This window comes from Vitis riparia, chromosome 12, assembly GCF_004353265.1.
Source record: "Vitis riparia cultivar Riparia Gloire de Montpellier isolate 1030 chromosome 12, EGFV_Vit.rip_1.0, whole genome shotgun sequence".
NCBI lineage: Eukaryota > Viridiplantae > Streptophyta > Magnoliopsida > Vitales > Vitaceae > Vitis > Vitis riparia.
The window spans coordinates 15,647,049-15,660,398 of record NC_048442.1 but is presented as its reverse complement, the minus strand read 5'-3'; the positions used below and the strand labels follow the sequence as shown (position 1 = coordinate 15,660,398).

At 32.3% G+C, this 13,350-nt stretch overlaps 2 protein-coding genes across 2 annotated transcripts; both read left to right on the top strand.

Annotated features, from left to right (window-relative positions):
• The first annotated feature begins 763 nt into the window (after positions 1-763).
• Positions 764-2,191, top strand: LOC117926169 (phenolic glucoside malonyltransferase 1-like). The gene has a single exon (XM_034845246.1). The coding sequence runs from the start codon at positions 772-774 to the stop codon at positions 2,146-2,148; it is 1,377 nt and encodes a 458-aa protein (XP_034701137.1). The 5' UTR covers positions 764-771; the 3' UTR covers positions 2,149-2,191.
• Positions 2,192-9,654: 7,463 nt separating this feature from the next.
• On the top strand, positions 9,655-11,220 carry LOC117926170 (phenolic glucoside malonyltransferase 1-like). The gene has a single exon (XM_034845247.1). The coding sequence runs from the start codon at positions 9,673-9,675 to the stop codon at positions 11,041-11,043; it is 1,371 nt and encodes a 456-aa protein (XP_034701138.1). The 5' UTR covers positions 9,655-9,672; the 3' UTR covers positions 11,044-11,220.
• Positions 11,221-13,350: the final 2,130 nt, after the last annotated feature.

Sequence of the window (13,350 nt, the reverse complement as noted above, 5' to 3'; positions counted from 1 at the left end):
AATAAATGTATAGACCATTTTTTAGAAGAAATATTATTATACAACAACTTGCAATAATTCCAATTAGTTATTTCTTTAATCAAATTAATTGGTATCACTTATGACACCATCTTATTAAAGTAAGTCAGGGAGTTGATCAAAGTGGAAAAAACAAAGGGGAAAAAATCATTCTCAGATCTCAATCTTATTTTCCAATGGATTTTAATGTTAAAACTGTTGAAAGGTAACATCAAAAAACTAATTCCACTAGTCATTTTTTTATTCACTTCAATAGAGAAGTAAACGATGATGAGATAGTCAAGGGAAAAAAATTATTAATGTTATCAATTTGAAAATTTTTAAACATGAAGGTACAGTTAAGCCAGCAAATTAAATATCAAAATTTAAAAATTATTCATATAAAATATAAATTTTTTGAAAAATAATTATAAATAAATGAATAAACGGTATAGACAAGAATGAGAATAAATATAAATAATTGAACCACCGAATCTTTTGGCATCCCTAAATTTGCATCATGAGGCACACGAGGCACATGGAACATAGAAAAACCCCATCATTTGAGGCAGACTCTTCCGCTACCACCAATATTATTCATTCCGAATCTGCCACCAAATTTATAAAATGGTCACAAGTTGGGCACCCTTCAGTTTTTTTTTTAGGAAAAATGCCTGCGTGTGTACCTCATCTTGTATTTTATGTAGCCTAAGATGATCAAAACTTGTATAAATTTGCAGTACTTCTGTAGCATTTTCGTATCATCTTGCTCACATGGCTTTATTTGAAACGGTAAATGTCCTAGAGCGCTGCCAGGTCGCTCCACCTCCGGTCATGGTTGATGAGAAGTCAGAGTCACTTCCTCTCACCTTTTTCGACATGCCATGGCTGCATTCCCATTTGATGGAAAGTCTTATCTTTTATGCATTCCCCCACCCCAAGACCCACTTCATAGAAGCCATAATTCCTAACTTCAAGCACTCTCTTTCACTCGCTCTCAGGCACTTTTACTTTCTTGCTGGAAATCTAATATTTCCTCCAAACTTCACCAAGCCTGAAATTCGCTACAAGGATGGTGATTCAGTTTCATTAATCTTTGCTGAGAGTACCAGAGATTTTAATTATTTGATCGGCAATCACCCTCGTAATGTTGCTGAATTTCATCCTCTTGTACCACAATTATCACCTGTCTCCATGTCCTCTAGCATACTAGCCGCTCCCCTTCTGGCCATCCAAGTGACTCTTTTTCCTAACTTTGGAATTTCTTTGGGATTCACCTTTCCCCATTCTGTTGCAGATGGCAATACATTTTCTCAATTCGTACGGCTATGGGCTTCAATTAATAAACTAGGAGAAGAGACCGCCATGTTACAAGATCGTATTCTCCCTTTCTATGATAGAACTGTGGTGAAGGACCCTCTTGGAATAGAGTCCATTTTTTGGAACCAAGTGGGGAAGATAAAGTTCGAAGGATATCGACCTCGGCCTCCTACAAACAACGTCCTAGCCACATTTGTACTCAGCCAAGAGGATCTCCAGCGACTCAAAAGATGGGTTGCAGCCAAATGCCCTACGTTATCACATGTATCAAGTTTTACAGTAGCATGCGCTTATGTATGGGCTTGCATGGCTAAAGCTCGAGCAAAGAGTGGTGAAGATGTGGGTGAGAATGAGCCGGAGCATTTGGCTTTTGTGGGGGACTGTCGAGCCTATTTTGATCCACCCATACCTGCAAACTATTTCGGTAATTGCTTGGCTCCATGTTCAGCGACAGTGAAGAGTTTGGAACTGATTACAGAAGATGGCTTCATAGTTGCAGCCAATACTATAGGAAAGGCAATTCAAGAAAGACTTCGAAACAAAGAAGGAATTCTGAAAGGGTTGGAGAAATGGATGTCGAATTATAAATCTTTAAATCCAAAGAGAATATTTGGAGTCGCTGGATCGCCAAAGTTTTCGTGTTATGGTATAGATTTTGGGTTAGGCAGACCTTGCAAGGGAGAAATCATATCGATAGACGTGACAAAATCCATATCACTCAATGAAGGCAAAAACAATAAAGAAGATGTCGAGATTGGCTTATCATTTCCCAAGACTAAGATGGATGTTTTTACCTCTATCTTTGTTAATGGTCTCAAGATTTACGATTAGTAAAATTGTAATAAGAAAATAAACTTTGTTTATTCTTTTCATATGGGTGTGGAGTGCAATTAAGTTTCAAATTTGTTAGTCTCCATTTCCTTCTTGTGTTGAAGATGCAACATTTTACTTCAAAATAGAGAGATAGTCCAACAATGTTAATAAGGGTGCTTCACTTTTTACATGTTACATCCCCTAAAATTCACATCTTAAAAATTGAATTATTTTATAATTTAAAATTAACATTGAGTAAATGTATATTAGTTTACAATAGTATTAATTCAACACATATTGACATTTAATTAATAAAAAAAATTCACTGAAAGACAAAGTTGTATTTAAAAATTCATTCTCAATATATATTTTTTTATTCATTATCAAGAAAAAGAAAAGTTCTTCATTTTAATCACTATTGAAATCATGTTTTAAAATTTAAACATCGATGTCATTGAGATGTGCAATCAACCAAGTGACATGGCACCCGGAAACATTAAGTTATTAATAATTATATTTAAAAGAAAATCAAAAAACAATTTTTCTTTATTTTTTCTTAATCAATTCCATCCACCATGCCAAGGAAATTCTTTTATTTTATAATTATATAATTATGATTACAAATTGGTTGATAGATACGTATTATCCCCCTCAAAATATAAAAAAAGCTTATTGGAACTTATTATAATAATATTATTAACATTAATTATCCATTAATAAGAGTTTAACTTAAAGGAATGATGTTTGATAAAGTTTAATATTTAATGACTTAAGATGACTTTAAGTCACATTACGTTTATTTTGTTAAGTCATAAGTTATTAAATTGATCATCCAAATTATATTTAATTTTAAATTGTAATATTAAGTTATTTTATTAAATATATTTAACAATTTAAATTAAATTATCGAGTCATTATTAGACAGCCTATTAGCCTTAGAATTTGTTTCTTATTAGCATAGTTAAGAATTAAATTTTAGATTATATAATATAAAGAGATAGCCAAACAATATTACTAAGGATGTTTCAATTTTTACATGTTACATCTTGTAAAATTCACATATTAAACATTGAATAAATCTATATTAGTTAATAGTGTTAATTCAACACATAGGAACAAATATAAATAAAGATAAAGAGATTTTAAGAAGGTTTGATGATTATTATGATTTCTATGTTCATAGAATACACTAATGTTCAAGAATTGATTAATCAAATGAAAATAAAAAGTTATAATGATTAAGGTTTTCTTCTCTTTTCCATTAGGGTTGCACACACGATTTTTTTTTTTTTTCTCTCTAATGAAATCATAAACCATAAGAGGATAAAATATAACAAGGGTAAACCTGTAATTCAATACAAAAAAAATAAAAATAAAATATCCAAGGGTGCTACATCCTTCAACCCCTATGAAGGAGCTAGACTCTTGACATTTTGTGAATTATATAATTGGATTAATTTTTTAAATAAATAAGATATATTACTCGTTGAATTAACTAGATTATTACTTGATAGAACTAAAGAGTATGTTTGATAGTTGTTCTCAAAACTACTTTTAACTTAAAAAGTGTATTTGAAATTTTTTTAAGGTATTTTACAAAATCTAGAAACCATTTATAAAAATATGAAAAATCATTTATAATATTGAAAAATTATTTGAACTTATTTTATAATATGTTTGATAATGATTTTAAAAAATGTTTCTAATTTTTCTAATATTTAAAAGATAATTTTTTTTAAGTATTATAAAAATTAAAAATATTTAAAATTATTATCAAACAAATTCTTAATAATACTTTTAAAAATATTTTTTAAAAAACCACTTTTATTAAAAACATTTTAAGCATAAACACCCTTGAGTAAATTTTAACAGTGGGTCATACCATTCACAACACTAGTGAAAAAAAAGGTTATTATTTACTTATTTATTAATTGTATGTGGACTGTACACAAGGACAAATGAATAGGATTCCTTTATAAAATGGTGGGGCGATTAGAATGAAAAAAGAGGGAAGAATCAATCTCAATAGAATTTTCAAAATTTAATTTTGTGAAAGAAACATGCGTGAAGAAAAGATTGGATTTAAGAATCTAGTTTTATGAGAAAAAAAACGCTCACTTAGAGATACTTAAATAAACCAGGTGGAGCATGGCACCTGAAACATTAAGTTATTGATAATTATATATAAAAGAAGTCATATAAGATAAAAAGTTTTGCAGTCTATGATATAGATTTCGGGTTGAGGAAGCCTAAGAAAAGTGAGGTGGTGTCGATAGATATGACAGGTTCCATCTCACTTAATGAGTGCAAAAATGACAAAGAAAGTTTTGAGATTGGCTTGAATCTTCCCAAGATTAAGATGGATGCCTTTGAGGATATCTTTGCTAATGGGTTCCAAGTTTAGCAAAATTGGTAAGGATGCACTTTTCTTTCTTCTTTCTTTTTATCCGTCCTCAGACTGATGTTGCATTAACTAGTCGTTGATTCAAGTTGGAGTTAATCTATATCTATATGTTTACTTTTATATGTGTCTAATTGTATGCCTTTTATGAAAAAATATCCCATGTTATAAATTATTTCCTAATATATCCTCTCTTTTTGTTTTTAATTTTTGGTAGGATTTTTTTATTTTTTATGTCTTTATTGTTTGATTGAAATTGTTATAACTAATAATTCTAGCTCATTCCAATGTATCTATATTATCTCTTACAACCAAATGTGAAATATGCATACTTAAATCTTTCCCACCAAAAATTAATAGATGTTGTATCAAAGTACTATTTAGACCTATTGGAATAATAGAAATAAGAGAAAGTATGTCATGGTTTTTAATATGCCTAATATAAACACTTAGACCATGTTTAGTTCCTGAAAAGTACTAAAACAAAAATGTTAAAAAAAATGTTTTTTTTTTCATATTTAATAAATTAATTTGATAACTTAATTTAAATTATTAAGTATGTTAAATGCTTTTGGTGAAATAACTTAATATTGTAACTTGAAATTAAAAATAATAAATTGAAGTAAATAATCTTTTCTAAACCATTTTGTTTTTAAAGAGATCACCATTTTAAATCATAAAGCATCTAATACTTAGTTAATTCTACCATAGCCTGCCCTTCATGGGTCAAAGTAATACATGACCGAAATATACATGGAGTTTGGGGGAAAAATAATCATTTTTTTAAAATATAAATCTTATATCCAAGTTATTTTTTAAAATATTCATCGATCTAATATTTCATTTACATTAATTTTCATTTTATTATATTTTAAATTTTTCTTTATATCATTAAACCATAATTACTAGTTGTAGTATTATCTTTAAGTTAAAATTAAAGTTACCAGCATCATAGTTGATGAATGTGGTTTTATCTTAAAGTTAAAATCATAATTACTTATCGTAGTTTTGAGACGAAAAAAATGACTAAATGGAAGTTGACATGTACATATTACTTTGATGAAATTTTCAACACGAATTTAGATTGAAAACTTTTTTTTTTTTTTTTTTTTTAAGTTTAAAAAGGGTTACTTTGATTGCAAACTCTATATACATGCCTTCTGAAGTGATAAAATGTTCTGGTTGTAGGAGAAAATTTGTGGGTATAATAATATTGAAGTTAATATAGTACAAAAGGAAATAATGCAAATAATAAAATTGGAACAGGAAGTGCTATAAGATGTGTTACAGAGTCGCTTTCCTTGAGATGTTATTTGCCTCCACTGATTCTATTATGCACAAGAGTTTGGCAAGCACACCTCCAAGATAGATATAATGAAATTATGTTTGTCTACCTAAGTCGTGCACCGGCGAAAGCAATATCCTCAAAATATAGAAAACATATATAGAATTTTTAAAATATTGTGTACTAGCTCTATTTATCATCATTAACACTTTCCTTTTGGAGTCCTTACTATCATATTTAAAAGATTTTTATCAACCTCTTTAATAAGAGACTTTTTATAATAAAAACTTTAATTTTGTTTCTAAAAGTAAAACTATTAGATTCTTGTTTGTTTGTTTTATGACTTCATCATCTCTGAGAAAACTTTCATCAAAGTACATGTTGTGTTAGTACTCCAATATCAACATAGTAGTGCAAGAACACAAAACTCAAAATAATACAAATATAGAAGGTGTGAAACCAAAGTTTGGTTAATCTTGATTTTGATGATAACAAAACAAGGTTTAGAACTAATGACTACATTTTAAGTGTGATTAGACAAGACGACTTCCAAAGTGGTAATCCAAAGACAAATCAAGCCAAGGAGAAATCATGAAGAAGAAGACCACCTCAAAGAGAAGAGTTTTTCAAGACCAAAACTTCTTAGGATCTCTTTGTAAGGTTGTTGGTGCATTAGGACTTTCATGCATTTCATTTTTTATTTATGCACCAAAATCATCCAAGAGTAATATTATTTTAAATATCTTAAGAATTGGATGATTTCATGTTTTCAACTAAAACCTTGTGTTAAATGATTTTCAAACTTGTGTTAAAAGGTTTTAAATTGAAAAGGGTTGAGTGTTGAGCCAAAAAAATGGCTCAACCGGTTCAACCGGTCGACCGGTTATGCTCGTTCGGTCGAGGACCGATTGAGGGAGGTCAAAAAGTTTCTCTCTCTCCCAGTGGCCTTCTCTTCCCGGTCAAGGTTGAACCTCAACCGGTTGAGATCCGGTCGAGGTCCGGTTGAGGCCCAACGGTCACTTTCCCTAACGGCTAGTCAACTGGTCGAACCCCCAACGGCTAGTATGACTTTTTTCTTCTATAAAAGGCTCCAAACTTCATTGTTTCACAAGCTAAACCTTCCCAAATCTTTCTTGATTATATTTGAGCCTTGGAAGAGTATTTTTGAGTGCACCATTATTCCAAAACTTGCATATCTTTAGTGCATCATTCAATCCTAATTTCTCTTGTATCATTTGAGCTTAAAGTTCTTGTGTTAGGATTTTTGAGAGATCATTTTATTTGTAAATCTTTGAGAGGAATTTTCTCAAGTGAGGGGTATCACTTGAGAGGTTGTTCAAGAGTGGGATAACTCTTGAGAAGTGTAAAGGGTGCTTAGAGCCAAAAGTCCAAGAGAGTGAATTGAAACCATAATCCAATTGTAAAGAGATTGGAAGCTTGGTTAAAGCTTCAAGATAGTGGAACCCTCACTCGGTTAGGAGGTTGAGGAGAGTGCACGTAGGTAAGAAAGTGCCGAACCACTATAAACTCTCGTGTTTGCACTCTCTCTTCCCTAACTCTTTTAAATTATATGCAATTGTGTTTATTTTGTTTATTATATATTAGCATATAATTGTCTCTTATTTTTGTATAGTTTAAATTTGTGAAAAAGAAACCATCACCCTATTTACCCCCTCACCCCCCTCCCCTCGGCCTTTAGGGTGATTACCATAGTTTGGATTAACCTCAAATTCCTAACAGAAGGTTTTAACATTGTCTAGTTAACCATGCATGCATTTGAGGATGATAAATATTGATTTACTATATCATAAAAAATGCTACAAATGACAAAAATCATATACCATTAGGTTTTGAAACATTTCATATTTTCCTCCTTGTATATATACCTTGAATTGTGAGGTCTTTCTTTATTGGATGTGTTTCATTCTTTCTCGCATGATCTTAATATATTCAATACAGTCTTTACATGTCAATCTCCATCTCATAACGTTTTCTATTAATGAGTTAAAATATTTATAAAGATATTCATAATAACTTTATTTTTTAAGAAAATTTAATACTAAAAATATTTTATAAAAAAAAAAAAATACACCATTTAGGAATTGAAGATATGTTTCAATAATCTCTATCTTGAATCAAATTCTATCAACTCTATATTCCATTTATCTATGATACATGCTTTCAAGGAAATTGCTCGATGCACTCTACTTGGAAATTTGTTCAAACCAAATCCTTACTCCGCTAAACAAATTGTTTGTTGCTTGTTAATTGCTTTTAACTTTTGCTATTTAACATAATTATTGAACCAACACAGAAGACTACAATTGAGTTGCTTCACAAATTCAAAGCTTTGAATTATGGGGCCCAAGGTTAATTCCTTAAATCTAAAGTTGCTTCTCCAAGTAACTCCTGTCAATTTACATCAGGATAATCAAGCTTTTCTATATCATTAGGGGCACACAGGCTTTCATCCCTAAGTTCTCAAATTATATGATTGATAGATGACATGGCAATAGGGTAGGGTCTAATCCATGGTTGACAATAAAGACCATCAATTTTAGACTTTGTGGTTGGAACTTAACGTGTAATGGATAACCTTCACCTTTTTGTAGGCACCTTCCAACCTACAATTCTATTTGGCCTTCAACAGCCAATCTCAAAAAAATACTTACCATTCTCTTTGCACCTTCAACAGCCATTCTAAAAAAATATGTATCATCTCAATTCTTTTTAATTAACTTCAGCTATTGTTAAGTAAATCGATTTAAGTAACAAGAATGAAATGAAAAAAAAAAAGAAGCTTATTTTGCACTAGAAATTAAAACATTTAAAAAAAAATTATTTTTGTTTGAAAGAATAAAAATAATTAATACCTTTATAAATTTCTTAATATTGAATGGTTCTTATCATTAAAATGTTTGAAGTTCTTATATTTCAAGAATAATAATTTTAGTATTTTTTTTCTTTCAAAATAATTGTTTTCAACATTTTTTTTAATGAGATATATTTATGAAATACTTTTAATGTTTATTTTTTATTATCAAAAACATGTTAACTAAACCATTTCCCTTTTTTATCTTTTCATTTCCCACGTGAATCACCATTTTTATCTATAAAAGTGCTTTAGGATACGTTCCTGCAAAGTTTTTATAAAAAAAAAACACAAGAAAAATCTAGGAAAAAAAAAAGAACGAAAAAAGGTAAAAAAAAAAAAAAACACCTTCATTAGGGCACACAGGCTTTCATCCCTAAGTTATCAAATTATATAATTGATAGATGACATGGCCCTAGGGTTGGGTCGAATCCATGGTTGACAATAAAGGCCATCAATTTTAGATTTTGGGGTTGGAACCTAATATCAATTTTAGACTTTGTGGTTGGAAATCAATGTGTAATGGATAACCTTCACCTTTTTGTAGCCCCTTTCAACCTACAATTCTATTTGGCCTTCAACAACCAATCTCAAAAAAATACCAACCATTCTCTCTGCCCTTTAACAACCATTCTAAAAAAAAATATATCATCTCAATTCTTCTTAATTAACTTCAGCTATGGTTGAAAAAAATTCTTATTTTGCACTAGAAATTAAAACATTTTTAAAAAAAATTATTTTTGTTTGAAAGAATAAAAATAATTAATACCTTATAAATTTCTTAATTTTGAATGGTTCCTATCATTAAAATGTTTGAAGTTCTTATATTTCAAGAATAATAATTTTGGTTTTTTCTTTTCAAAATAATTGTTTTCAACATTTTCCAACTACCATTCCAAGATACCTCGTTACCGAATGCTCTATTTGTAGACTAAAACGATTGGGAATATGCGAGTAAACATAGCAAGTAGCATTTGATCACATATGGCTTCATCTGGAATGGTTCATGTGCTTGAGCATTGCCGAATCGCTCCTCCTCCGGGCAGTGTTGATGGGAAGTCACTTCCACTCACCTTCTTTGACTTGCCATGGCTCCATTTTCCTCTTATGAAACTTTTTTTCTTTTATGAATTTTCCCATCCCAAGACTTATTTTGTGGAGACCATCATTCCTCGCCTCAAACACTCACTTTCTCTTACTCTCAAGCATTTTTTTCCACTCTCTGGGAATCTAATATTTCCTTTGGATTGTAGCATACCCGAAATTCGTTATAAGGATGGTGACTCAGTTTCATTAACCTTTGTAGAGGGTAGCTTTGATTTCTATCATCTCAGTGGAAATCATCAACGAAATGAGATTGATTTTCACCCTCTTGCTGTCCAAATGTCACCAGCGTCCACAACCTTTGGCCCATTAATTGTCCCTCTCCTAGCTATTCAAGTGACACTTTTTCCGAACTCTGGTATATGTATTGGGTTCACATTTCATCACATAGCAGGCGATGCGAACACATTCTTTCGGTTTGCAAGAACATGGGCTTCCATTAACAAACTGGGTGGAGATGCAACATTGGCAGAGAGTCTAATCCTTCCGTTCTATGACAGGACCGTGGTCAAGGATCCAATTGGGCTCCGCTCAACCTTCTGGAACTATTTTGGAAAAGTGAAGTTTGAAGAGTGTCAATCTCAGCTATCTACCAATAGTGTCCGAGCCACATTCTTACTCCGCCGAGCTGAAGTTCAACGACTCAAGAAATGGGTTATTCCTCAAATCCCAAAGCAATCACATGTCTCAGCTTTTACAGTAATATGTGCTTATGTATGGTCTTGCATGATCAAAGCTCGATCAAGAAGTGGTGAGGATGTTGGTGAAAATGAATTAGAGCATTTTGCTTTCACGGCTGATTGTCGGACCCTTCTGGACCCGCCTATACCTGCAGCTTATTTTGGTAACTGCTTAATGGGTGGTTTAGCGACCACAAAGAGTACGCGACTAATTCAGGAAGATGGCTTTATAGTCGCAGCCAACTCAATACGGGAGGCTATTCAAGAGAGAGTTCGGAACAAAGGAGAAGTTCTGAAAGGTGTACAGAAATGGGTCTCAGATTTGAAATCGTTAAACCGAATGCGAATGGCTGCAGTAGTTGGATCTCCAAGGTTTGAGGTTTATAATATGGATTTTGGGTTGGGTAGACCTAAGAAATATGAAGCCATATCACGAGATAGATACTTTACACTTGATGGTTGCAAAGATAACAAGGAAGATTTTGAGATTGGGTTGTGCTTCCCCAAGGCTAAAATGGATGCCTTTGCGGAGATCTTTACCAATGGCCTCGAGGCTTATTCCTGTTTATAATAATAAGGATAATGATAGTAAGGAAAAATAAAATGAAAATAGTGAATGATATTGTTACCATCAACATTGTAGCTAATTTCTCTTTGATCATGTGGTATGAATAGTGTATTTTCACTTCCTTGTTTATGAAATAATGAACGTTGTTGTGATATACTAAAGATAACATTAGTTTTTCAATGTTATGGTTGCAAAAAAATCTCTCGCCTTTTAACATATATGGTCCGACATTGGGGCTCATTGAATGTGTTAGTCTAACACATGAGTGTATTAGAGAAATCTGATACTCAATAATGCCTGCCTAGCTAGTACGCCTATCTAAGGAGCTAGTAACTGTTTTTGAATATTGTAATTTCTCCTAGCAACGTGTGATGTGCTTGAATAAATGCTCTAATATCTTCCTTTCTCAAGTGATTATGCATGCTTGTTGGGGTCCTTTGTGCATACTAAGTCCTCTTCTAAGCTCAAAATCAAGACACTTTTAACTTCTGACCTTGTACCAAAACCATCATTTTGAGACTTTGTGGTTGGAAGTTTGTTGTAATTCCTGTAACAATTCCTAATGAATAAATTAGAGAAAAATAAATAAATAAATAAAATACCCAGGTTTAACATGGTTCGACAGAATGTTTATGTCCACAGGAATAGGGTTGATGACTTTCACTACACCAAAAATTAGGGTTACAAGAAAGGGTACTTATACTAAACCTCATGTATTGAAAAATTCCAAAAATATGAGCCACATACTACAACAATCTCCACCTTGGCGAATATTCACCCCTTAGGAAAAACGAAAAGAAAACATAGCTTGGAACTCCACTTGGGACAATAGGTTGGGACATCTCCTATCTAACATCTGGAGACATTAATCAAGTTCAAGCAATGCTTGAACTTTTCTGTGGTAATAGGTTTTGTCAACATGTCTGTTGCATTCTCAAAAGTGTGAACCTTCTTAAGTAACAATTCACCATAAGAAACCAATTCCTTGATCTTGTGAAACCTCACATCTATGTGTTTGGTCCTTGCATGATACACTTGGTTCTTTGCCAAAGAAATGACACTATGACTGTCACAATATAATTGAACTCCACCTTGCTGAATACCCAACTCTTTGACCAATCCTGTAAGCTACAATGATTCCTTTGCAGCCTCAGCTACTGCCATATATTCTGACTCAATAGTAGATAGTGCAACTAGAGACTGTATCATAGACTTCCAACAAATAAGCCCCCCACCAAAAGTGAATACATAACCCGTGGTAGACCTCTTGTCATCCAAGTCTCTTGTATAGTCTGCATCCATGTATCCCTCAATTGAAGAATCACTCTCTTGTTTGTTGAACATGATGTCATAGTCTGTAGTACCCCTAAAGTATCTAAAGGTCCACTTGATTGCATCCCAATGCAATATTCCCGGATTTGACAGAAACTTGCTCACCACACTAACAGCTTGTGCCAAGTCTGGTCTTGTACAAACCATAGTATACATCAAACATCCCACTGCACTTGCATATGGAACCTTTGACATGTATTTCACTTCATCATCTGTCTTTGGGCACTAATTAGTAAACAATCTAAAATGATTCACCAAAGGTGTACTTAATGGTTTTGCATTATCCATGTTGAACCTCTCCAACACTCTCTCGACATAGCTATGCTGAGATAAACATAATCTCCCTAAAGCTCTATCCTTATGAATCTCCATCCCAAGAATCTTCTTGGTGGCATCTAAATCCTTCATGTCAAACTCTTTGCTCAACAAAGACTTCAACTTATTGACTTCACTCATACTCTTTGCAACAATTAACATGTCATCCACATAGAGTAATAGAAAAATAAATGAATCATCATCTAGGCTCTTTACATAAACACAACAATCATACTCACATCTCTTGTAGCCAATCTGGATCGTGTAGGAGTCAAATTGCTTGTACCACTGCCTTGGGGACTGCTTCAACCCATAAAGTGATTTCCTCAATTTACAGACCAAGTGCTCCTATCCAAGTTGAATGAACCCTTTTGGCTATACCATGTAGACCAACTCTTCCAAATCACCATGAAGAAAAGTTGTCTTTACGTCCATTTGCTCCAATTGCATATCAAAATGTGCTACCAAACCCAACACTGTCCTGATGGAAGTGTGTCTGACCATGGGGGAAAAAAATATCATCATAGTCAATCCCTTTCCTTTGTGAGTAACCCTTTGCTACTATATGTTGAGAATTTTCACTATAAAGAATAGAAAGCTATTTTCAACCACTGGTAACGAAAAGTGAAATGCAGGACCTTGAGAGAAGCCCAATAAGCCTAG